Below are 26,482 nucleotides of genomic sequence, written 5' to 3'. Positions count from 1 at the left end.
GTGTGCCTTTCCAAATCCTGTCCAATCAATTGAAATGATCACAGGTGGACTCCAATCAAGTTGTAGAAACATCTCAAGGATGATCAATGGAAACAGGATGCACATGAGCTCAATTTCGAGTCTCATAGCAAAGGGTCTGAATGCTTATGTAAACAAGGTATCGGTTTTTTATTTGTTATAAATTTGCACAAAACAAACCCGTTATGGGGTATTGTGTTTAGATTGATGAGGCCTTTTTTGTATTTAATCTATTTCAGAATAAGGCTATAACGTAACAAAATGTGGACAAAGGAAGGGGTCTGAATACTTTCTGACTATACTGTACAACAGCCGATGTACACCCATCGACTTTGAGCTTCAGAGCTTCAATGAGAGGGGGCAGTCATTCTCCATCCAATCGGAGGCGATGTTTTGTGTTTCTGGGCTCGCTATCCGATGATAAACACAGAAGAAAACTCGGAAGTAGAATTCAAAACGTGAGAGAATGAAATCGGGTTCTTGACAGTGAAAATAGCTGCAAAGGTAAGGCAGATAAATAAAAAATAAAAAAGATAAACACTACAATAACCAGTAGCCAAATCAATATTAGCATAAATGGAGCTGAGGATTACTTTGATTCGGCATTAGCCCTGAATACACCACTCGTTAGAAGGTTGTACTTTAGTTTTGTGATGAACACGTTCGCTAAAGTACACGTTTCTACTGACTATTAAAGCTAGAATTGCATATGCTAATCTACTCTTATCTGTTTAACAGCGAATGTTGAGATGAATAGTGAAAACTTTTCCATAAGTGAGAAGATTGTGTCGGCATCCTACATTCGCCAGGGGTCACAGGCACGTCGCAGTCATGAGCAGCTGATTAGACAGCTTTTGGACCAGGTAACGTTAATATCCGAATAACATTCCTTCAAATTCTATTATTTCGATAAGATGATCAGATCAGTTGCACATTTGCCAGGTAACTACATCAGGGGTGTATTCACTAGGAACAAAACAGCAAAATGAACTGGCTGTGATGGACAGCAACAACTTATTTGGAAACTGTGGTTTTGGTGAGAGGGAGGGCAGAGTGGCCTCTAGTTTGGTGGCCCGATGACATTACAGGTTCTTATTAACTGTTGCTTTTCAAAGTAAAGGAATTTTATATTGCTTTGTTAAATTCCAAGTAGCTACCTGTTTTGCCATACATGTTCAGTGGAGTCATGATCATGAGATATGTGTGTGTTGCTTTATACAGGTTAATACATGGGATAGGACGATCTGGTGACATCGCTGCAACTCCTAAGGATGCAGGTTCCAGTCTGCTGAGCAAGCTGACTAATTCAGTTGTGCTGGACATTTTAAAACTCAGGTGTGTAACTAAAATTGCATTTAGCCTACTGATAAATGTATGACAGTAATGGACACCTCCAGTTCTGTAGTAGAGCTACACTATGTGCACACTTTTGTTCCTAGCTTGTTTGTTATTGTGTATGTTTACAGGTGTGCAAAGTGTGGCCAGCTGTTTTGTAGTTCCAATGGCAACCGGGATGAGCCTGACACTGTGCTTCCTAACACTTCGCCACAAGAGACCAAAGGCACGCTACATCATCTGGCCCCTCATTGACCAGAAGTCCTGCTTCAATGCCATGATCACTGCAGATTAAGTACTAGCATGACCGTGTTCAATACCACTCTCTGTAACATTATAAAAGTAAGTTATGCCCTACAGTTTCTTGTACTCCCCATTCCTGCTCTAGATGCACCTATCAGTTCAGCTAGTTTTGAAAATGACTTAACTTTTCTAAGAGCTGCCTATGCATGCTATACTTGACTCGTAGGGCCTAACTTTTGCAGAGTGTGACACGCTCCCTTTCATTCATCCCTGCTTAGTGCAACATTTCTCTCTGTTTCTATTTTCAAGAATTTGGCGCACGGCTCACACATGAAAACACTTAATAAAGTATCTTGTGCTCTGCTCATGCCGGCAAACGTTATGCGTCCACTACCCCACTGTAGCTCCCCTGCAAGGCAACTTTTGTCCAACCCCAACATTGACCACTTTTGCTCGTTGTAACCATGAACAGGGTTTGAACCCGTGGTGGTGAGAACATTTTGGAAGGCGATGAGCTGAGAACAGATCTGGAGTCTGTGGACCTTAAGATGCAAGAGCTGGGAGCAGAGAACATCATTTGTGTCCACTCCACTACTTCTTGCTTTGCCATCCAATCATGGTTAAATAGAGCTGTAACAAATAAAATGTCCATGTCCTATTATCATGTGCTATTATCACTGGAAACAAATGTTATTTGTATAGTCTGCATACGGTTTTATTATATAGTCTACTTCATGACATTACTCACAGAAGCATACTTCCATATTATTACAGTGTATGTTGGGTGAAGATTACCAGGGCATTATTTGATAATGACTTTCCTCTGTTCTGGCAGATTGGAGGAGCTAGCCACAATGTGTGCCAAATATGACATCCTCCATGTTGTCAACAATGCTTATGGAGTGCAGTCATCCAAGTGTATGCACTTTCTTCAGCAGGTACTACTGCTCCAACTCCTCTTTCATAAATCATATTTTTCCGTTCCATAGGCATAGCAAAGTTAGGTTATTTTCATAATCTCTTCAGGGGGCTCGTGTTGGAAGAATCGATGCCTTTGTACAAAGCCTGGACAAAAACTTCATGGTTCCAGTAGGTGGTGCCACAATTGCTGAGTCTTTTATTTCAGGAGATCAGCAGAATGTATCCAGGTTAGTGCTGTTTCATATCACTAAGGGCCATATGTGTTTGAACCAAGCCTGCAACCTTTTTGTGTAAAGTTGCTATTACCTGGATTAGCTACTAGTTTACTGTTATCATAGGGCTCATCTAGTGTAATTGTTCCGCCAGCCCTCAGTGTCTCTGTGCTCTGTTGTATTCCTGTGTGTCTGTATTGTCTCTGTCTGTCTTATGCTGGTGACACATTCCATTTCCCCTCTGAAATATTGGAAGTTTGTTCATTTTGGTAGCACAGGGTCTCGATCTAATGCCCATCTTGGGGAAGCTACTTGGTGTGCTGGATTATATTCCAGCCCAGTACTAACGCCAGATTCAAATAATCAACATGTCATGAAATCATGTATGTTAGTGCTTGGCTACAATAAAGATCTGCAAGTGGTAGTATGTGTTGTAGTAGGATATGTTGCCTAAAAGATGAGAATAAAATAAACAGAAATGTCAGTTTGCAACTATTTCAAGTGAGTGCTGGTCCCCTTTTTTCCTTGTTATGTGATTGACTGTTGACTTCAAGCTTCCTTTCTCTGTTTTTACTTAAGAATATAGATTTGAGTGCATTCCTTTCCTTTTACCTCTAATAATGTTCTCTAGGATTGGAGTTGGAGACCACTGGGCTAGATGTGAGGCATTCAAAGCCATAATAATAATCAATTCATTATATGAATTGGAACCATTTAAGGAAACAAATAATTGAGAGGAATCCGTATTGGTACTGAAATTGATAGGGTTCAGGTTAGAAAGTGTTTGTGCCCTTTTTAGTATGATGCTGACTGCCCTCTGTCTACAGGTCAAGCATCAGCCTCCCCCTGCCCGGATGTGCTCATCACCCTGCTCACCATGGGGGCCAGCGGCTACAGGAGAAAGGTAAGACCTCTACTCCACTGAACAGGGTTGGGGCCCAATTCAGTATTCATTCAGTTTAGGAAATTAAATGAAACTCATTAGCATGTATTTTAATTTAGTTGCACATCTTTGTGAACGGGTGATTGCCAGCTCTGTGTATCCTCTACTTGAATTGTAGATTTGTCTCCAAGTTAGAGGGGTAGGGCGACATCAAGGACAAATCCATCAAAGTGAAGCTGAGGAGTTTCCAAAATAGTCCCTGTTGGCTCCTTTGACAAAAGTAGAGCTAACAATGCAGTAGTTTTTATTTAACCTTTATTTAACTAGGCAAGTCAGTTAAGAACAAATTCTTATTTACAATGACTGCCTACCCCAGCCAAACCCGGATGAGTTGGGCCAATTGCGCCGCCCTATGGGACTCCCAATCACGGCCAGTTGTGATACAGCCTGGATTCGAATCAGGCACTAGTGACGCCTCTTGCACCGAGATGCATTGTCTTAGACCGGTGTGCCACTCGGGAGTATACTAAACACATATATGTGGAAAATCTGACTTGCAAAGGTGATGAAAATTGCTCTTGTCTTTTGTACTGGAAATTCTGAGCTGGTCTCCTTAGCCAGTACTTCAAGCAGGGTTATTTTGTGTCGGTTCCTAAAGGTGACTGTATGCACCATAAAATGTTGCTTCCTATGGGATACCATACAATGTCCGGAATGCTATCAGTGTAATGTTTGCTCAAATCCACCCAGGAAATACCTCTTGCCTGTCACGTGAACTGGCAATGTCAGACTTTATTGATTTCAATTGGTCTTGATCATGAATATTTTAAGTCTGAATCAGATTATGGCCATTTAGGATAGCATCAAAGCCTTCAAAGTCGGCTGCAATGTTGAACAAGCTTATTAATACCATCTGCAGCTTAATGATTTCATAACATCCCCTGGCGAGTCAACAGCTTTGAATAATTCATGTCATGAAAGGACTCTTTCTCATTAAAGGGTAACTCTCAATGCCAATTTCAGCCTTTGCCCAACCCCTTCAATTAAAAAATGCATTTAGGTGAAAGTTGTGGGAATTCAATCAAACCCGCATTTCAATATTTACGCAGTAGCTCTTTTTCCAATGGTCAAATTAACTCACAGATTGTTCTCGGGTACTGTATAAAAACCTACAACTGCTACCAGGGTGACCACGCTCACAGGTATGATTTCAGAATTAGAAGTGTGTGGGCACGGGATGAATATTGTAAATAAAAAAAAGATATCTGCCCCATGTGGGATTAGAACTCCCAACCATTAAACTATGAGCCAACTCTATTATAGTGGACTACGCCACCAATCAATTGTAGCAGTTAAGAAAAAATGGTCACTGACGACCCCATTGCACTTATTGTGAGAGTAGGGTGCTAACCCCGGTGTCCTGGCTAAATTCCCAATCTGGCCCTCATACCATCACGGCCACCTAATCATTCCCAGCCTCCAATTGGCGCATTCATCCCCCCTCCTCTCCCCTTAACTATTCCCCCAGGTCATTGCTGTAAATGAGAATGTGTTCTCAGTCAATTTACCTGGTAAAATAAGGGTAAAATAAAAAGATACACACACACACACACACAAGTAGGACGTTTATATACTCTTGGAGTAATTCAAACTTGTTTTTCAACCACTCCACATATTTCTTGTTAACAAACTATATCGTTTTGGCAAGTCGGTTAGGACATCTACTTTGTGCATGACACAAGTAATTCTTTCCAACAATTTACAGTTTACAGACAGATTATTTAACTTATAATTCACTGTATCACAATTCCAGTGGGTCAGAAGTTTACATACACTAAGTTGACTGTGCCTTTAAACAGCTTGGAAAATTCCAGAAAATGTCATGGCTTCTGATAGGCCAATTGACATAATTTGAGTACCTGTGGGTGTATTTCAAGGTCTACCTTCAAACTCAGTGCCTCTTTGCTTGACATCATGGGGAAATCCAAAGAAATCAGTCAAGACCTCAGATGTTTTTGTTGTTGACCTCAAGTCTGGTTCATCCTTGGGATCAATTTCCAAATGCCTGAAGGTACCACGTTCATCTGTACAAACAATAGTACGCAAGTATAAACACCATGGGACCACACAGCCGTCATACTGCTCAGGAAGGAGACTAGTTCTGTCTCCTAGAGATGAACGTACTTTGGTGCGAGAAGTGAAAATCAATCCCAGAGCAACAGCAAAGGACCTTGTGAAGATGCTGTAGGAAACGGATACAAAATTATCTATATAAAGTATCCCAGTAATACTGGTCCTATATCGACATAACGAAGGTTTGCAACTGCACATGGGGACAAAGATCATACTTTTTGGAGAAATGTCCTCTGGTCTGATGAAACAAAAAATAACTGTTTGGCCATAATGCCCATTGTTATGTTTGGCGGAAAAAAGGGGGGGCTTGCAAGCCGAAGAACACCATCTCAAACGAGAAGCACGGGGGTGGCAGCATCATGTTCTGGGGGAGCTTTGCCGCAGGAGGGACTGGTGCCCTTCACAAAATAGATGACATCATGAGGGCAGGGAAATTATGTGGATATATTGAAGCAACATCTCAAGACATTTGCTTGGTCGCAAATGGGTCTTCCAAATGGACAATGACCCCAAGCATACTTCCAAAGTTGTGGCAAAATGGCTTAAGGACAACATAGTCAAGGTATAGGAGTGGCCATCACAAAGCCCTGACCTCAATCCTATAGACAATTTGTGGGCAGAACTGAAAAAGCATGTGTGAGCAAGGAGGCCTACAAACCTAACTCAGTTACACCAGCTCTGTCAGGTGGAATGGGCCAAAATGCACCCAACTTATTGTGGGAAGCTTTTGGAAGGATATTTGACACATTTGACCCAAGTTAAACAATTTAAAACAATGCTACCAAATACTAATTGAGTGTATGTAAACTTCTGACCCACTGGGAATGTGATGAAGGACATAAAAGCTGAAATAAATTATTCTCTCTACTATTATTCTGACATTTCATTCTTAAAATAAAGTGTTGATCCTAACTTACCTACGACAGGGAATTTTTACTAGGATTAAATGTCAGGAATTGTGAAACTGAGTTTAAATGTATTTGGCTAAGGTGTATGTGAACTTCTGTCTTCAACTGTATGTGGTTACTGTAGGTGAGAGTCATTTTTGAAAGTGCCAATGTTAAGTGTCTCTGTCCCCCTCTCTCCCTCCCCCTCCATCTCTTTTTTAACAAGCAGCCACGTTGTTGTCATTCCGTTTGGGACCTGTTTTTAATGTATTAAGTGTGTATGTTTATCTAGTTACAATTTAATTAGCTAGTAAATAAATAATTAAACCAACTAGTGTAGTACTGAATCATAAGTAAGGCTCGGGTTTATGCAGACGCAAGAAGGTTATGATGGGTCAGAATTATATGATACGAGGTTGTGATTAATAAGTTGACTTTTTATAAATGTGATAGCTAAAGACCTTCTAGAGTTTAATTGGGGATATGGTAACTCTTTAAAGAAACGCTCTTGTGGTGCCCTAGATCCTAATGAGTTAATTGTTACATGATTAATTTAATCGGGTAACAATTTAACATAGTTAGATAAATATCTATGTTATAGTCAAGTCACGACAAATGTAAATAAATTTGTGCATAACATTTCAAAGAAACTTATCTGGGATCTTTTATTTCAGCTCATGAAACATGGGACCAACACCTTACATATTGCGTTTATATTTTTGTTCTGTGTAAATTGGCACTCCTTCTCTGAGACGCTTGATACATATGGCCTTTGTTTTCAGCACTACAGGATTTTTTATTCGTTGACCCTCTCCCGTAGGGACAATCCATGCCATCTTTGAGAAGTGCAACAACCACTACACATGGAAGAAGGTCACCACCACCGTGCACAACATCATAGTCGGCAAATTGTGGATCGACCAGGTGAGATGAACTTTGAGGGAACAAAAATACACAACCTACACTACCAGTCAAAAGTTTTAGAACACCTACTCATTGAAGGGTTTTTATTTATTTGTACTATTTTCTACATTGTATAATAATATTGAAGACATCAAAACTATGAAATGACACATATGGAATCATGTAGTAACCAAAAAGTGTTAAACATATCAAAATATTTTATATTTGAGATTTTTCAAATAGCCACCCTTTGCCTTGATGACAGCTTTGCACACTCTTGCCATTCTATCAACCAGCTTCATGAGGTAGTCACCTGGAATGCATTTCAATTAACAGGTGTGCCTTCTTAAAAGTTAGTTTGTGGATTTTTTTTGTGTTGTGTTGTGACAAGGTAGGGGGGGGTGTACACAAGATGGCCCCATTTGGTAAAATACCAAGTCTATATTATGGCAAGAACAACTCAAATAACCAAAGCGAAACGACAGGCCATCATTACTTTAAGGCATGAATGTCAGACAATACTGAACATGTGAAGTACTTTGCAAGTTTCTTTCAAGTGCTGCGGGAAAACCATCAAGCGCTATGATGAAACTGGCTCCCACAGGAATGGAAGACCCAGAGTTACTTCTGCTGCAGAGGATAAGTTAATTAGAGTTACCAGCCTCAGAAATTGCAGCCCAAATAAATGCTTCACAGAGTTCAAGTAACAGACACATCTCAACATCAACTGTTCACAGGAGACTGCATGAATCAGTTCTTCATGGTCGAATTGCTGCAAAGAAAACACTACTTAAGGACACCAATAAGAAGAAGAGACTTGCTTGGGCCAAGGAGTACGAGCAATGGACATTAGCCCGGTGGAAATTTGTCCTTTTGTCTGGAGATCAAATTGGAGATTTTTGGTTCGAACCGGTGTCTTTGTGAGATGTGTGCTGTGGATGAACGGATGATCTTCGCATGTGTATTTCCCACCGTAAAGCATGTAGGAGGAGGTGTGGGGGTGCTTTGCTGGTGACACTGTGATTATTTAGAATTCAAGGCACACTTAACCAGCATAGCTACCACAGCATTCATTCTGCAGCGATACGCCATCCCATCTGGTTTGCGCTTAGTCCCACTATCATTTGTTTTTCAACAGGACAATGACCCAACACAAGGGCTATTTGACCAAGAAGGAGAGTGACGGAGTGCAGCATCAGATGACCTGGTCTCCACAAGCCCCCGACCTCAACCAAATTGAGATGGTTTGGGATGAGTCCGATCGCAGAGTGAAGGAAAAGTAACCAACAAGTGCTCAGCATATGTGGGAACTGCTTCAAGACGGTTGGAAAAGCATTCCAGGTTAAGCTTGCTTGAGAGTGCAAATCTATAATCTAGGCAAAGGGTGGCCATTTAAAGAATATAAAATATATGTTGATTTGTTTAACATTTTCTTGGTTATTTCATAGTTTTGATGTCTTCACTATTATTCTAAAATGTAGAAAATAGTAAAAATAAAGAAAAACCCTTGTAGGTGTATTTTTCTTTTATGATTATTTGCCAGTGGGTATTGGTTTATGCCCAATTTTTCTCTCTTCAATTCTGGTCTGGAGACATTGATGTGGTAAATCAAGAGACGGGATATCTTCTTTAGAGATGTGGCCAGGAAGGTATGAGGTGTACACATTTGACGTTTATGTAACTGTGGAAGGACCACCAGAGGGCAGGCTGGGCTCATGAATAGTAGCCCAACAAGGCATGGGAGACAAGGTAACCAGAGGCAATTAAGCACAGCTGACGGTACTAATGACATACTCTCCTTCCCCTATAAGAGAGAGAATGGAACCAGCAGAGAGAGGGGGGAAAACTATCTCTGGAAGATGGCCACCGAGAGAGAGGAGCTATCCAGGAAGAACCACTAAGACGGTGACAATCCCGTGACTTCTTGTTGTAGTTTAAAGATAATCCTATTGTGTTCCTGTTTCATCTGGAGAAGAAGATGTGTGTTTTTCCTTGGAAGATTTTCATTGATTATGTTGTAGTGTTTGTTGACCAAATGCCCTTAATAGAGAACTGTGTTCAATCAAGAAAACCTACTCCTGACTTGTTTATTCCACCTTCCCGCTTTAGAGTGACGCCCAATTACTTGGTCCGCTCACATAACAGACTAAAAAGAAGACATAAATCTGTACCTTTCCTTCTTTCCAGCTGTATTTCTGGTTCCTTTGCCTTTTCTGTATATCTCCATATCTCTGTCTAGGTGATGGATAAGGATGGGAAGGCCCACTATGTGCTGCCAGGGACCTGGGATGAGAAGGTTGAGTTCTCCAGGGTCATGCAGAGCAGCAAGGGAGAGAACGGCACCGAGGGCTAACAGAAGACTGTCTACCAGACGCTCAAGGCCAGGGAGCTGTGGTGGAAAAACCCTCTACCGTGAGTGTCTGACTTGTTTTGTGTCTCCTCTTTTCCTGCCAGCCACCATAAGATACAGTACTGATATTTAGCTGTAAATGGAATGTTGAGAAAGTCTCCGCACGAATTTCACCAATTAGAGACTATTGAGGTATGGCATGACTGTCTGTCTCTCCCGCTCTTTTTCCGTACAGCAAATAACTTTCTGCATTGTCCAATGGCACTGCATAAAATATCCCGAAACAAATTGAAGATGCATCCAATGAGTCACAAGCTTGATGTAGTCATTTGCTAGGAATAATATTAAACTTTTGACTAGACTAGAAGTGAATTTGTCCAAATACTTGTGACTTCATCTCATCGGGGGACTAGATCCATAAAGTCGAATTGAATAGCCCCCGCGATATGCAACTTTTCAGGGAAGTCAGGAACCAATATACACAGTCAGTCCATGGAGAATAAGGGCACCTACTCCCAGCTGCCCACTGCACTGAGGCTAGGAAACACTGTCACCACCGATAAATCTACTATAATCGAATTTCAATAAGCATTTTTCTACTGCTGGCCATGCTTTCCACCTGGCTACCCCTACCGCGGCCAACAGGCCCCCTGCTTCTCCTTCACCCAAATCCAGATAGATGATGTTCTGAAAGAGCTGCAAATGCTGGATCCCTACAAATCAGCTGGGCTGGACAATGTGGACCCTCTCTTTCTAAAATTATCAGCCAAAATTGTTGCAACCCCTATTACTAGCCTGTTCAACCTCTTTCGTATTGTCTGAGATCCCTAAAGATTGGAAAGCTGCCGCGGTCATCCCCCTCTTCAAAGGGGCAGACACTCTAGACCCAAACTGTTATAGATCTACAGTGGGGGGAAAAAGTATTTAGTCAGCCACCAATTGTGCAAGTTCTCCCACTTAAAAAGATGAGAGGCCTGTAATTTTCATCATAGGTACACTTCAACTATGACAGACAAAATGAGAGAAGAAAAAAATCCAGAAACTCACATTGTAGGATTTTTTTATAAATGTATTTGCAAATTATGGTGGAAAATAAGTATTTGGTCAATAACAAAAGTTTATCTCAATACTTTGTTATATATATATATATATATATATTTGTTGGCAATGACAGATGTTTTCACACACTTGCTGGTATTTTGGCCCATTCCTCCATGCAGATCTCCTCTAGAGCAATGATGTTTTGGGGCTATTGCTCGGCAACACAGACTTTCAACTCCCTCCAAAGATTTTATATGGGGTTGAGATCTGGAGACTGGCTAGGCCACTCCAGGACCTTGAAATGCTTCTTTCGTTGCCCGGGCGGTGTGTTTGGGATCATTGTCATGCTGAAAGACCCAGCCACGTTTCATCTCCAATGCCCTTGCTGATGGAAGGTTTTCACTCAATCTCATGATACATGGCCCCATTCATTCTTTCCTTTACACAGATCAGTCGTCCTGGTCCCTTTGCAGAAAAACAGCCCCAAAGCATGATGTTTCCACCCCCATGCTTCACAGTAGGTATTGTGTTCTTTGGATGCAACTCGGCTTTCTTTGCCCTCCAAACACGACGAGTTGAGTTTTTACCATCTGACCATATGACATTCTCCCAATCTTCTTCTGGATCATCCAAATGCTCTCTAGCAAACTTCAGCCTGGACATGTACTGGCTTAAGCAGGGGGACACGTCTGGCACTGCAGGATTTGAGTCCCTGGCGGACTAGTGTGATACTGATGGTAGGCTTTGTTACTTTGGTCCCAGCTCTCTGCAGGTCATTCACTAGGTCCCCCCGTGTGGTTCTGGGCTTTTTGCTCACCGTTTTTGTGATCATTTTGACCCCACGGGGTGAGATCTTGCGTGGAGCCCACGATCGAGGGAGATTATCAGTGGTCTTGTATGTCTTCCATTTCCTAATAATTGCTCCCACAGTTGATTTCTTCAAACCAAGCTGCTTACCTATTGCAGATTCAGTCTTCCCAGCCTGGTGCAGGTCTACAATTTTGTTTCTGGTGTCCTTTGACAGCTCTTTGGTCTTGGCCATAGTGGAGTTTGGAGTGTGACTGTTTGAGGTTGTGGACAGGTGTCTTTTATACTGATAACAAGTTCAAACAGGTGCCATTAATACAGGTAACGAGTGGAGGACAGAGGAGCCTCAGGTCTGTGAGCCAGAAATTTTGCTTGTTTGTAGGTGACCAAATACTTTAAATTAATTTAAAATCCTACAATGTGATTTTCTGGATTTTTCTTTTCATTTTGTCTGTCATAGTTGAAGTGTACCTATGATGAAAATTACAGGCCTCTCTTTAAGTGGGAGAACTTGCACAATTGGTGGCTGACTAAATACTTTTTTACCCCACTGTATATCCATCCTGCCATGCCTTTCTAAAGTCTTCGAAGGCCAAGTTAACAAACAGATCACCGACCATTTTGAACTCCACCGTACTTTCTCCACTATGCATTCTGGTTTCCGAGCTGGTCACGATATCATAACCGCCATAGATCAAAGACAGTACTGTGCAGCCGTTTTCATCGACCTGGCCAAGGCTTTCGACTCTGTCAGTCACCGCATTCTTATCGGCAGACTCAATAGCCTTGGTTTCTCAAATGACAGCCTCGCCTGGTTCACGGTCATTTGAGAAACCAAGGCTTTTGAGTCTGCTGATAAGAATGCGGTGATTGACATTGTCGAAAGTCTTGGCCAGGTCGATGAAGACTGCGCGGTATTGTCTTTTATCGATGGCAGTTATGATATCATTTAGGACCTTGAGCTTGGCAGACCAGCACAGAAACCAGATGGCATAGCGGAGAAGGCACGGTGCGATTAGAAATGTTCGGCGATATGCTTGTTACCTTGGTTTTCAAAGACTTTAGAAAGGCAGGGTAGGATAGATATAGGTCTGTAACAGTTTGGGTCTAGAGTGTCTCCCCCTTTGAAGAGGGAATTGAGTTGACTCTTCACATGGGATGATTTTCGCTGAACAACAAAAGAAAGGAATATTGAATGATCCCCAATGATCCATCGCAACTCCCAAAAACATTTTCAACAGACATCTGTAAAATTATAGTCTAGAAACTAAAGCTTTGGTTGTCTTTCTCAGGCTTCCATGTCTTCTCCCTGGACCTCCTTAATGTCCACCCCTTGAACATCAGACCCTGAGGCCTTATCTTTACTGTCACTTTCCAACTTTGTTAAGGATGGCTTGTTGTCAGGCTCAAAAAGCCTCAAATTTGCCTGGTTGGCAACCAATTTTTCAACCCTCGTATTGGTCAGCCAGTTGCGGGCTTTAATGTGTGTTCCCAAAGAAGGACAAGTTGCTCCTCTGAGGCGGCTAATGTTGGTGGGATTTGGAGGATGATGGAGGCAACAGGGGAAAGAGCCTCCGATCCACAAAGTCCCTTCCACCAGGTGGCTGATGAGATATGTTGGCACGACTGCCATATTGCATCTCCATCCCAAAGCCCTTGCTTGGAAGTGTACTTCGCCAGACTGCCAAGAACCTTGCCCTCACCCAGGGCAAGGTGGCTAGACACGGAAGTGATGATATCATAGGCCTTGTTGATCTCTGCACCAGACAGGATGCTCTTGCCAGCATGCTTGCAGTCCAACATGTATGCTGCCTCGTGTACGGGCTTCAGGCAGAAGTCTTCACGCTTTTTGATGTATTTCAGAACTGCAGTTTCCTCTGCTTGGAGCAACAGTTAAGTGGGCAGGGCAGTACGGATTTATTTTCTTACCTCTGCAAGCAAAGTCTGAACATCAGACAGGAAGGCATTGTCTCCCTCAATCTGTGCAAAGGCTACTGCTATAGGTTTCAGGCTGCTTTCCACTCTCTCCCAAAATACATAATCCAAGAGGATCCTCTTGATGGGGCTGTCCATATCGGCAGACTGTGATATGGCCATTTCTTGGAGAAACTCCTTCCCCTCCAGGAGGCTGTCAAACATGATGACAACACCACTTCAACGGGTGTTGCTGGGCAGCTTCAATGTGGCTTGATGACCCTTCGCATACCTAACCATTTCATTGGCTCTCTTGTAGTGTGTATCCATTGTTTTCAGTGCCATGATATCCTTGAGGAGCAGATTCAATGCACAGCCAATGGGTGTGATGTGAGGCTAGGACTCTTATAATTTAGACCAAGCAGCCTTCATGTTCACAGCACTATCTGTCACCAGTGCAAATACCTTCTGTGGTCCAAGGTCATTGATGACTGCCTACATCTGCAATGTAGAGACAAGTGTGTATGTTGTCCCTTGTGTATGTGCTCTTGTAGAATACTGGTTGAGGGGTGGAGATGATGTACTTAAATATTCCTTGCTCACGAACGTTCAACCACCCATCAGAGATGATTGCAATACAGTATCCTTTCTCTTTTATTTGCCTGACCTTCACTTGAACTCTGTTGAACTCTGCATCCAGCAAATTAGCAGATAAAGCATGTCTGGTTGGAGTGGTGTATGCTAGGCAAAGAACATTCAAAAAATCTTCCAATACACATTTGCCTGTGAACAGCAGAGGTGAACCAGTTGCATACATAGCTCGAGCAAGACATTATCAGCATTTCTCTGACTACGTTCCTCCATGGAGTCCAAAAAACTTCTGGTTCCAGGAGGACCATGAGCTGTTGTCGATAAAGTGTCTGATTTCATAATTTTCACCTCGAATAGAAGTAGAGGGACTTTTGTCAGAGGTTGCTTGTTGTGAGCGCTGAGGGAACTTTGAGCACTTGGCCAGATGATTTTGCATCTTTGTTGCATTATTCACATATGATTTGGCACAGTATTTGCAAATGTACACAGATTTTCCTTCTTCATTTAGCTGCAGTGAAATGTCTCCACACATCAGATAGTGCCCGTGGCATTTTCCTGTTAAGACTAGAGAAATTTGTGGGAAAATACAACAATTCCATGTACAGATAAATAGTTAAGCAGTTAGATTAAACAACTCCTTTAGAAGATAACATTTTTTAAATGAGACATGTATGAGAACAGGTGAATTAACACTCCTCAGTTAGCAGGCTCAAGCATGCTAAAACCCACATGGTAGCAAAAACTAACTAGCAGAAAGTTTTTAAACACACTTTGCTGTAGGCTACTATTTACTAGTTAACAAAAAATCATGTATGTCATGTAAAATGTATTCACCCCACCCAGTATTGTAATCAAAACTTACCAGAAATCATGTAGTCCTTGGCTCAGACAGGGTTGTTGTGTGGGCTCAATAGCATCTCATTAGTGTGATGGAAGAGTGCACTGCACATGTGATTGAAGAATGCACTGTGCATGCAGAGGGTTGCAATTCCATTGACTTGGAGGTAGTTTAACCAAAATATGCTACAAGACCCAGAATTGCCTTGTGTGTCCCACAAAAAAAGATTCACTGTTATAAGCAAACTTTTTTGATGAATTTGAGAGAAATTCCCAAAATTCCTGTGCTTAACTTCACATGGAAAGTTTCCGACCCTTTGCAACCCTAGCTGTGAGTGCATTCTCTCCTTGGAGCATGAAAATGTCACTCTAGCTAAATTCAAAAGGTCAGATGTGCGAGTGCCTATCTTTTTTGCAGGTGGATGGTAACAGTTTAATAAAAGGAGGGAATCCACACACTGCTCTTGATAGTATCACTGTAATTAGCTTTACGTATCGGCCTCATGGCCTTCGTCAGAGCTTTTTAGTTTTTTCAATTAAGCACACTTATGTAGACCTTGCCCCACCCACATACGTTCCACGCATCAAATGGGGTTGGATTTGAGGGAAATCAAGTGATTCCAAATATAACATTATGCATTTCATAAATATTCTAAAAGTGTGTACATAAAATGTATTAAACACGTCTGTAAAACCAAAATGAGGACATCGACCTACCAAGCAAGTTTTCATAAATCATTGGGTACAAGCGCAAGAAAACCGTCAGAGTAATCTGAAATAGGGGCATAATTCATGTTCAAATTCACAACATAACATACATAGTCATTTCATCATTAAGACATTTAGGAAATGTCTAGAGGGTGAAAATCCCCAAACATTCTCTTTCGCTCAGAATATTATTAATGTCACCTCCCCTGTCTGATATCTTAACTTTCTCTATGCCACAAAATCTAAAAAGTAGAAATGTCATGTTTAAGGTCACTTAAAATGTGGATAATCTGTATAATCCCTGTCTTTTCTCCTAATTGGACTTTTTTATGTTTTATGATTCTCTGTTTGAGAGAACGAGAGGTTTTACCTACATAGCCCAGCCCACATGGACATTTAATAATGTAGATAACATAGCAGTAATAATGTAATTTATTTGTGGAGCACGTAATAATGTAATTTATTTGGAACCGTTTTCCTGTATGTGGGTGGCAGAAGTATTAACACTTCATCATATTGTTGCACTGCGCGCATCCTCTGCATTTATAGCTAACATTTGGAAGAGGGCGTAAAAGAGCCTGGCTGATTTTTCTTTTGTGGCTGGCAGTTGGCATGGACCAATTTATTGCGTAAATTGCGACCTCTCCTATATACAATAAGTGGTGGATTCTTAAATTCAGCTGGCAAAACTAGGTCCGATGATAAAACATGCCAGTGTTTCTTGACAGCATCTTGAAAGTATGTGGTTGTGAACATTACAGAGTGTTCTTTAGCTCTAGTGGTCTCTTTTTTTTTTGTAGCATTTAATCTTGTGTTTTCCCCAATGCCAAATTAAGAGCTTCATCCACACATTGTGGAGAATAGCTTGTTCTTAGAAACCTATTGCTCATTTCCTCTGCTTTTTCTAGATAGTCCTCTGTGGAGTGGCATATACGGCGCAGTCTGAAAACACGGTTTCTTGGAAGTCCTCTTTTTAATGGCTCAGGGTAGAAGCTGTCCCCCTGTAATAGAGTATTTGTCTGTTTCTTTTCTATACAGAGTTGTAAACAGGGTTCCATTTGTTTTCTCAATCCACATATTGTGGTAATGAGCACATTCAATAGTGAATTTGAGATTGGGGTCAATGTCATGTACTTCAGGACTTTATTCAAAAATTGATTTTAGTTTTCATTATTAACAAAACGTTCTTCAAAAAGACACACGTAAAGGTTTGCATAGCTCGAAGGGAATGTTGTGCCCATCGATGTTCCATTCGTTTGGAGATAGTATTCATCATCAAACCTGAAATACTTAGACATCAAAACATAGCAAGCCAGCTCTAGAATAAAGGTTGTTGGTGGGTATTTGTTAGTATCTCTGTCTCTCAAATAGTGAGCTAGGGCTGCCAGCCCCCCGTATGGGGAATGCTGTTCTATAGACTCAACATCTAAAGTGACCAAAATGCATTCTTCTGTTAAACCTGTTATTGGTGTGATCTTGTTTATGAAATATATAGAGTCTTTGCCATATGATGGCAATGCTTGCACATGAGTTTTAATAAAAGTCTACAAAGTTCAACAATGGCTCTGACATTGAGCCCATTCCTGCCACCACTGGTCTGCCTGGATAATTGCCTTGTTTGTGAGGTTTGTGTAATTTCAGCCAAATGTAGAGGCATGGACGTATGTCACATTTGCAGCAAAGGTATTGTTAGGTTCTTTTTTTTCCTTTCTTGTCAATCATTGGTGAAATTAGCATTGACTATCTTTAAATAATTCAAAAACCTTTAATGCAATTACAGACAGAAGTTGACAAACAGGAACATAGCACGCATGTTTCTGAGTAAGTTCTGCATCAAACAAAAGGTCTCAAGTTGTTTTATTAAACCAAAGTTCCGCCTTAGTGATGTCACTGACCATCATTACCTTTTTACTCCTGAGACCAAAACCCTATATCCACAGCTGTATAAACATAGAGTTTCAGTGTTGATCTAAAAGCTAGGCAATAAATGTCCCCTCCCCAAAGTTGATTTAGTGTGGAATGTCTGAGTAGTCTCGTCTCCCACACTCCCCTGCAGAGTTCTGTCTCAGTCACACATTGTGAGTGAGCGAGAGAACAACTGTGGAATAATTCTAAAACTATATAATGAATATATTGTTAATCTGTAGTCTAGGACCCTATAAATGTAAGGCGGGAGGGGTATTATTATTATTATTATTATTATTATTATTATTATTATTATTAATATAACATCAATACATCAAACATTTGTACAGCCCCAAATCATGACCCCTAGGTGAATCCTGACAGTATTCAGGTTTTGAGATGGTTATTTAATAGGGCTTGCTCCAGATTAGAGCATATATCCCTTTGGAACACCTGTGTGGATCAACACTCAGTTTTCTATAGAAACGTTCATTACTGAGTTGTCTCTGAATCTCTTTGTATTTTTCATAGTCTAAAACAACCACAGCACCCCCGTTGTCTGCAGATTTAATAACCAAAGATGAATCTTTCATTAGTTCATCTCGTTCCTGTTCTTCTGTTCTAGTGAGGTTCTTCTGAATGTGGTTTGTTTTTCTCGAATATACTGACATGGCTTCTTGTTCGACTAACCTACAATGGGTATTAATTGAAGAGTTTTTAACCATAGGACAGAATTTGCTTTTGGGCTTAAAATGGGTACCAGTTCTTTGTTGGGTTTCTAGGCCTGAAACAGTGTTTTGAGAGAACACGTCCTTAAATTGAATCTTGCAAAATAATTTAAAGATCTACTTTAATATCAAATGGATTGTCTGTACATGTACAGTGGTTGCTCCACTAAAAGTTTTGCGATTATGATGTGGGACTTAGATGTAATTTGTGGTTTAGTACGGTTCCCTGCATAACCACTTCCTTGCCCCAGACCAGCGCAAGGGGGAGTTGGAGCACTGATTATGCTTTTGGGTCCTCCTGTGTCTCTGACAATGAATGGGCGACATAAACCTAAATAGAAACTGATAATTGTGCACAACTTCAGTATTACTTACTAAAACTTGTTATGCTAAGGTTTTTATTTTATTTTTTTGGATTATTTATATAAAAGCCAGTTGGATATTCTCACAGATATAATTAACCCTGTTATTAGCAGGGTAATATATAGTGCCTTGCGAAAGTATTCGGCCCCCTTGAACTTTGCGACCTTTTGCCACATTTCAGGCTTCAAACATAAAGATATAAAACTGTATTTTTTTTGAAGAATCAACAACAAGTGGGACACAATCATGAAGTGGAACGACATTTATTGGATATTTCAAACTTTTTTAACAAATCAAAAACTGAAATTGGGCATGCAAAATTATTCAGCCCCCTGAAGTTAATACTTTGTAGCGCCACCTTTTTGCTGCGATTACAGCTGTAAGTCGCTTGGGGTATGTCTCTATCAGTTTTGCACATCGAGAGACTGACATTTTTCCCATTCCTCCTTGCAAAACAGCTCGAGCTCAGTGAGGTTGGATGGAGAGCATTTGTGAACAGCAGTTTTCAGTTCTTTCCACAGATTCTCGATTGGATTCTGGTCTGGACTTTGACTTGGCCATTCTAACACCTGGATATGTTTATTTTTGAACCATTCCATTGTAGATTTTGCTTTATGTTTTGGATCATTGTCTTGTTGGAAGACAAATCTCCGTCCCAGTCTCAGGTCTTTTGCAGACTCCATCAGGTTTTCTTCCAGAAGGGTCCTGTATTTGGCTCCATCCATCTTCCCATCAATTTTAACTTCCCTGTCCCTGCTGAATAAAAGCAGGCCCAAACCATGATGCTGCCACCACCATGTTTAACAGTGGGGATGGTGTGTTCAGGGTGATGAGCTGTGTTGCTTTTACGCCAAACATAACGTTTTGCATTGTTGCCAAAAAGTTCAATTTTGGTTTCATCTGACCAGAGCACCTTCTTCCACATGTTTGGTGTGTCTCCCAGGTGGCTTGTGGCAAACTTTAAACGACACTTTTTATGGAAATCTTTAAGAAATGGCTTTCTTCTTGCCACTCTTCCATAAAGGCCAGATTTGTGCAATATACGACTGATTGTTGTCCTATGGACAGAGTCTCCCACCTCAGCTGTAGATGTCTGCAGTTCATCCAGAGTGATCATGGGCCTCTTGGCTGCATCTCTGATCAGTCTTCTCCTTGTATGAGCTGAAAGTTTAGAGGGACGGCCAGGTCTTGGTAGATTTGCAGTGGTCTGATACTCCTTCCATTTCAATATTATCGCTTGCACAGTGCTCCTTGGGATGTTTAAAGCTTGGGAAATCTTTTTGTATCCAAATCCGGCTTTAAACTTCTTCACAACAGTATCTCGGACCTGCCTGGTGTGTTCCTTGTTCTTCATGATGCTCTCTGCGCTTTTAACGGACCTCCGAGACTATCACAGTGCAGGTGCATTTATACGGAGACTTGATTACACACAGGTGGATTGTATTTATCATTAGTCATTTAGGTCAACATTGGATCATTCAGAGATCCTCACTGAACTTCTGGAGAGAGTTTGCTGCACTGAAAGTAAAGAGGCTGAATAATTTTGCACGCCCAATTTTTCAGTTTTTGATTTGTTAAAAAAGTTTGAAATATCCAATAAATGTCGTTCCACTTCATGATTGTGTCCCATTTGTTGTTGATTCTTCACAAAAAAAATACAGTTTTATATCTTTATGTTTGATGCCTGAAATGTGGCAAAAGGTCGCAAAGTTCAAGGGGGCTGAATACTTTCGCAAGGCACTGTATATTGGTCATATTGTTCATGGCTCCCAAGTGGCGCACAATGCGATTCCTTGCAGGTCTCCAGCTGTATCCACTGAAAGCTGGCAAGGTTCGAGGCTCGAGGGCAGGGGTCACGGGATGGGCTGCAGAGCCGCGCACAGAAGACTGACCTAGCCCATGGGGAAGGGAGGAGGAGGGGGAGTCAGGGTGTACCCCAGCACACGGCAACACTTTAAGGGGCATTGCACTAATAATGGTGCTGACTAGGTAAACGTTCCCGATGTTCTGTTCTTAGAGCCAGTCTTCACGTTCAAACTAAAACAATGTAACTAATAATGGCATCTCTATGCTTTCGTTAATAAAATAATGATAAAAATACTCTTTCAAAATGACGATGTTGATTTAGTTATGGATCCATAACTAATTACTATGGGAATAAATACCACTGAATTACAGAAATATCCTCCAAATGTAATTGTTGAGTAATGTGCTGTTATAAATGGTGTAGGTCTTTTATTTAAAGAGCATATTGAAGTTAGAAGCAATAGGATTTGAAGCAATAGCCTACAACTCTTTTAGCATCGTTTTGCTCTGCTCTGAGACAAGCATGGGGACTGGTCTTGATAAATCAATGAGATTTTATTTTGACAATCTCCATTTGGATATTGGTTACAGTAGAATTAGAAAATTATGGTGTAGAAATCTTATGCTCTTCGTGTAACCTTTATTGAACGAGGTAAGTCAGTTAAGAACAAATTCTTATTTACAAGGACAGCCTACTCCTTCCTCCTCGTCGGGAATTGGGTCTCCCACGTGCCCACACGACACAGGGATTCTTTAGCTAAATAGCCCAGTACTGTACTGCACGCCGTCACAATGTACAGCGCAATATTCAGTTCCATCCTACCAGAAACCAGGATGGTTTTTGGTTTTTCTTAGAATAGAAACACCATAATATTAATCAAATGAATCCCAAACTCTAAAAGTAACTGGAAAGGTAGATACAAATTATTTGTGACATTGTGGTTGCAAGCCATGCTTGTTGTGTGCCTTGAATTCTAAATAAATCACTGAGTGTTACCAGCAAAGCACCCCCACACCATGTCACCACCTCCATGCTTCACGGTGGGAACCACACATGCAGAGATTATCCATTCATCTACTCTGCATCTCACAAAGACACAGAGGTTGGATTTGGACTCTGGACTAAAGGACAGATTTCCACCGGTCTAATGTCCATTGCTCGTGTTTCTTGGCCTAAGCAAGTCTTCTTCTTCTTATTGGTGTCCTTTAGTAGTGGTTTCTTTGCAGCAATTCGACCATGAATCCCTGATTTCACACGGTCTCTTCTGAACAGTTGATGTCAGTGTCTTGAATTATGTGAGGTACAATCTGAGGTATATTTAATTGCCGATTTCGGAGGCTGGTAACTCTAATGAATTTATCCTCTGCAGCAGAGGTAACTCTGGGTCTTCCTTTCCTGTGGCGGTCCTCATGAGAGCCACTTTCATCATAGCTCTTGATGGTTTTTGCGATTGCACTTGACATTTTTGGGATTTACTGACCTTCATGCCTTAAAGTAATGGACTGTCATTTCTTTTTGCCTATTTGAGCTGTTCTTTCCATAATATAGACTTGATCTTTTACCAAATAGGGCTATCTTCTGTATACCACCCCTAACTTGTCACAACACAATTGGTAGGCTCGAAAGTATTAAGACATAAAGAAGTTCCACAAATTAACTTCTAACAAGGCACACCTGTTAAATGCATTCCAGGTGACTACTTCATGAAGCCGGTTGAGAGAATGCCAACAGTGTGCAAAGCTGTCAAGGGAAAGAGTGGCTACTTTGAAGAATCTCATATCAAATATATTTTTATTTGTTTAACACCTCTTTGTTTACTACATGATTCCATGTGTGTTATTTCGTAGTTTTGATGTCTTCACTATTATTCTACAATGTAGAAAATGTGTAAAAAATTAAGAAAAAACCTGGAATGAGTAGGTGTCAGTGAAGAGAGGATAACCGGACAGAGGGAGCATAGGAAGCTAGCATTCGTCAACAAGAGGGCCAAGGATTCCTCAGGATTTAACAGGTGGAAGAAACAACCTTGAGAGCTCCATCGGTGCCGAGAGGTTACTTGTAAGAACAACTGGAGGCAGCCGGTGATGAAGTGGTAGAATGCTGCTGGTAGAATAGCTAGCTAGCTTAACTAACTGAACCTAGCCAACAGTTCGTTTGTCTGTCCTTCAAGATGACGAATCCAGTGAATAACAAAATTAAAAGAAAATAGCTGGTGAAAAGGAGCTAACTACACTCATACCGACTATTAAACAAAAAGCAAATTAAACAATAAACTTCTGTGTCACAACACTCTTAACGAACTCTGTCGATGTTCCCCAAGATCACCTCAGACCAATCATGTACTCGGCGAATCTTTGCCCCACACTGTACATGGACAGTTTCAGAATGCAGACATTAGCATAGCAACACACAAAAAAAAAACTAAAGCCAGTCTTTACAGGGGGTTACATTTGCATTTAATGTTGGAATTTCAGCAAGGGAGCAGAGACAATGTACTTCTTCACGAACCTGGCATTGACGCTGAACGAGCCTGAGGAAGGCGTGGCGCCCACGGACAGCCGTCTACGACCCGACCAGAGGCTTATGGAGGTGGGCCAGTGGGACGAGGCCAACGCAGAGAAACAGAGGCTGGAGGAGAAGCAGCATAGTGTCCACCGTGAGAGGGAACGGAGTGCCGCCAGCCAGCGTACAGCCAGCGAGTCAGAGGAAGGTAACTGAGTAAAGGCTTTTCCTCGAGTCCCTTCATTTTCCATCTGTCTCAATCGGAATAAGTGTTTTGCCTGTTTTCTGTGCTTCTCTGTCTGTTTTTGTCTCTCACACTTTCAACATCGTTTTCAATTAAACAAGTTTCTTGGAAGCAGTTTAACTGTGGTCACTTTATAAATCGGCTTCTCTTTTTCACAGGTCCAATACACTAAAAAATATCTCATTTATTTTTTTCATCAGGTACTCGCCAAGATAACTACACAGCGCAGTGGTTTAAACGCTGCGACGACCCCGCCACAGCTGAATCCACTCACATAAGGGATGCTACTGGGAGGCTAAGGAGAAAGGCAGCTGGGAGTCCTGTCCCGAAATATACTGACCTCTTAATGGCTGTCTTTGACTACAAAGTTTCCCAGGACGTAACCTACTTCATTGGACCCTACCAATGAACAGCTACACTCCTCCCATTGTGTGGATGTTTCACTCCACTGGCTCTCTGTTCTAAGAGATCTAGATGCTGCAGTCTGATCCAATGGGTGAACGGGGTATTCCTAAGACTTGGTTGCATTTTAGTCCCTAGCCCCTCTTTCCTCAGCTTCTACCCCGTCAGTGTTCACAGATCTGAAGGGTATCCTAGGTGAAGGCAATTTGGCAGAAGCCTCACTTCTATAAGAGGGGTAGGTGGAGCCTTCATCACACTGTGTACTCCTTCACATTTGCAAAAAGTCATAGGGTGTGAGGAAAAGGGACATGAAATGAAACTGGGCATAAGTTTTGAATAAAAGTAATCTCTCTCCTCTGTCTTTGGCATTAGTGGCGTGGGCCCAGAGCAGATGAGGTTAGATAACAGTTACACCTCTACCTACCATATTGTGCCGATAGCGCTCTCTGTGAAGCTACATACTAATGTTCCTCTCTTCATCAAGAGCCTTGTGGTTGGGGGTAAACTTTTTTTAATTAAATGGAATGAAACTAGGTTAATATAATTAGTAATTGAAACAGTGATTGGTGGCCTTCAAGAAGTTGGAGAAGGTTTCTCATTTTTAATTTTCTGTTGATTAGTGTATTTAACAAATTAACTAAAGGTTTTGGGGTGTCTGCTAGTATGATTGTATTTGTTCATCCATTGGAAGCTTTATGAAACGCATCGTTGTGCAGTACTCCCATCATGCAGTATCAACACATCAATAGTGGGTGCCCAGACTACTGTATGTTCCTTCTCTTAAATAGTAGTTATTGTACTGTATCCGTTTTCTTACTAGGGCCTTGTCTTTCTCATAATCTATGGTCATGGATATTATGAGATGGTGAAATTAACTTTTTTATAGGGGTGCTCTTGAGTTGAAGTTGTGAGAAGTAGACCTCTTGTCTGGTTCTTGGCTGGCTCTCTTAGTGTCCTTTCCTGACATCCCTGCTCTCATCTCCAATGAGTGGACACACTCAGATAATGTAAAACATTTCTTTAAAAACAATCAGCAGAACATAGTAAAATCCACTGAACGACAAACCCATTATCCCTTTGCGAAGAAAATGCATATTTCAAGAAAAATTTCAATTGAAGTTTAATTTAACCAAGTAAAAATGAATAGCATTACTTAAAAGCATTTTCGCAGTTTAGGAACAATGGTTTCTACCCACAGTATGTGTTTGATGGGAAATAATAGTAGCCATGAGCTGTACATGTTATTCAAAGTTGTTAAATAGTTATGGTAAATGCTTAGTCTGTATTTGTCAAGGGGAAATCAATTCTGAGGTGAAAAACTGTCACTTAACTGTAATTTTTGAACATATTTAATATCAGTAGCATGACTTAAATGGGATTTGTGCAACAAATGCGAAAATGGTATTGGTTTCCTTACTCAGTAAGCGGTCTATGGACAATGTATGACAGCAATCCATTTCTGTTCTGAAGAGTATGCAAGTGTTTTGACACCAAAAAATATGGGATTACTTTGTTTTGTTTAAGTGTACTTAAAATGAAGACTTTAAAACCATTGCAAATAACTATGATTTTATATATGTATAGAAAATGGATTACTATATAGTAATGATGATAATGGTATGGTTATTTTATTTGGTTTTGGTGTTTTTTTTCCTGAAGCGGAAAGGGAGATCCCTTTCAAAACAGTAATCATCATGTGTGTGAAAGGACATATGACACTATTGTTTTTAAGATAAAACAATCTGTCTTAAGCAATTACTACCAGAATGTCAAACAGGTTGCTGTAATGTGTTTTTCATACTTTTGTCCCTCAGTTATTTAGGTCTATGTGGAATATTTTTCAGTTATTAATTGGATAACAAAAAAAGGAAAGTTGGTTGCCAAAGAAATTCAATAGAAAATAATATATCTGTCTTGTTTTTAGTGCAAGCTGTGCGATATTGGTGGAGATTACAAGATTTTGACAATGAAATGTAAAAAAGTTACATGAAGTCATTTGTGTGCATCTGGATATATTTATTTGTCATTTGGATCAAGCTTGATCTTAATATACCTGGTTCCTCAGTCTCAATCTCTCTCAGGGTGTGCCCCGCCCTTTTGTTTGTTTCACATCGTTTCAGTTGATGGGTGTTGTGCTAGTTGCATTAAAACCATTTGCAGTTATTATGAGGAAGACATCGAATGTTGGTACTGTTCAAATGGGTTGGATGCTGGGATGTCTGTCAGTCATCTCTGCGCATACACTAATGATCGTTTGTGTTGTATACCTCACACTATTTTTCAAGTCTCTCCAATTACAACTGACCTGAGGATCGGTTATCCCCCCTCCATGGTCTGGTGGTTGGCAAAAAAAGCTATTTGTTTCTATTTAATTTTATTGAACATGATTATAGTAATTAACTTGATTTTTACGTCTTTTTAATTCAAGTCCACTGTCCAGAACCTTTTAAAAAATCATTTGATTAAGACACCATTTATTTAGAGGTGTGTAGCCTTTGCAAAGATAAGTTATCACTAAAACAATTGAATTCTTCAGAATGAACTGTGTATGACTATTCTCTATTAATTCTCTTTTCACAGGCTCACACCTCTGTCTTTATATTTAAATTACATTTTATGATAAGGCTAGCAATCTCTCCCAACGTGTACTATACAGTATGTAATTCTGGCCTCTGTCAATGGAGCAGATTTGCTTTGAGCCAACATTTGAAAGGGCTGACTGGAACCTACCATCCTATACATTGTACA

The 26,482-nt window shown here is 40.8% G+C and overlaps 1 protein-coding gene across 2 annotated transcripts; it reads left to right on the top strand.

Moving 5' to 3' along the window:
- The first annotated feature begins 154 nt into the window (after nucleotides 1-154).
- LOC109906772 (oxysterol-binding protein 1-like) lies at nucleotides 155-26,191 on the top strand. 2 transcript variants are annotated; one of them, XR_004203422.1, is made up of 11 exons: nucleotides 155-522; nucleotides 757-881; nucleotides 1,240-1,353; nucleotides 1,485-2,534; nucleotides 2,623-2,744; nucleotides 3,557-3,633; nucleotides 7,453-7,556; nucleotides 9,347-9,440; nucleotides 9,775-9,947; nucleotides 23,061-23,296; nucleotides 23,533-26,191. XR_004203422.1 is itself a non-coding variant. In XM_031792237.1 (4 exons), exons 3-4 carry the CDS (start codon nucleotides 23,077-23,079, stop codon nucleotides 23,739-23,741), a joined length of 429 nt encoding a protein of 142 aa, XP_031648097.1. In that variant the 5' UTR covers nucleotides 9,390-9,440; nucleotides 9,775-9,947; nucleotides 23,061-23,076; the 3' UTR covers nucleotides 23,742-26,191. The 2 variants fall into 2 exon arrangements, 1 of the variants encoding a protein (XP_031648097.1); XM_031792237.1 differs by lacking the exons at nucleotides 155-522; nucleotides 757-881; nucleotides 1,240-1,353; ... (2 more) ...; nucleotides 3,557-3,633; nucleotides 7,453-7,556 and having other exon boundaries at nucleotides 9,390-9,440.
- The last annotated feature ends 291 nt before the right edge of the window (nucleotides 26,192-26,482 follow it).

Source organism: Oncorhynchus kisutch, linkage group LG16, assembly GCF_002021735.2.
Source record: "Oncorhynchus kisutch isolate 150728-3 linkage group LG16, Okis_V2, whole genome shotgun sequence".
Classification (NCBI taxonomy): Eukaryota; Metazoa; Chordata; class Actinopteri; order Salmoniformes; family Salmonidae; genus Oncorhynchus; species Oncorhynchus kisutch.
Note: the sequence above shows the minus strand (reverse complement) of the source record. Positions and strands in the feature narration are given on the sequence as shown.

Bases quoted from the DNA above. Each gene is read 5' to 3' on its own strand.
- LOC109906772 (XM_031792237.1), top strand. From the start codon at position 23,077: ATGTACTTCTTCACGAACCTGGCATTGACGCTGAACGAGCCTGAGGAA. The intron at 23,297-23,532 runs GTAACTGAGTAA...TTTTTTCATCAG, and splicing joins AGCCAGCGAGTCAGAGGAAG to GTACTCGCCAAGATAACTAC.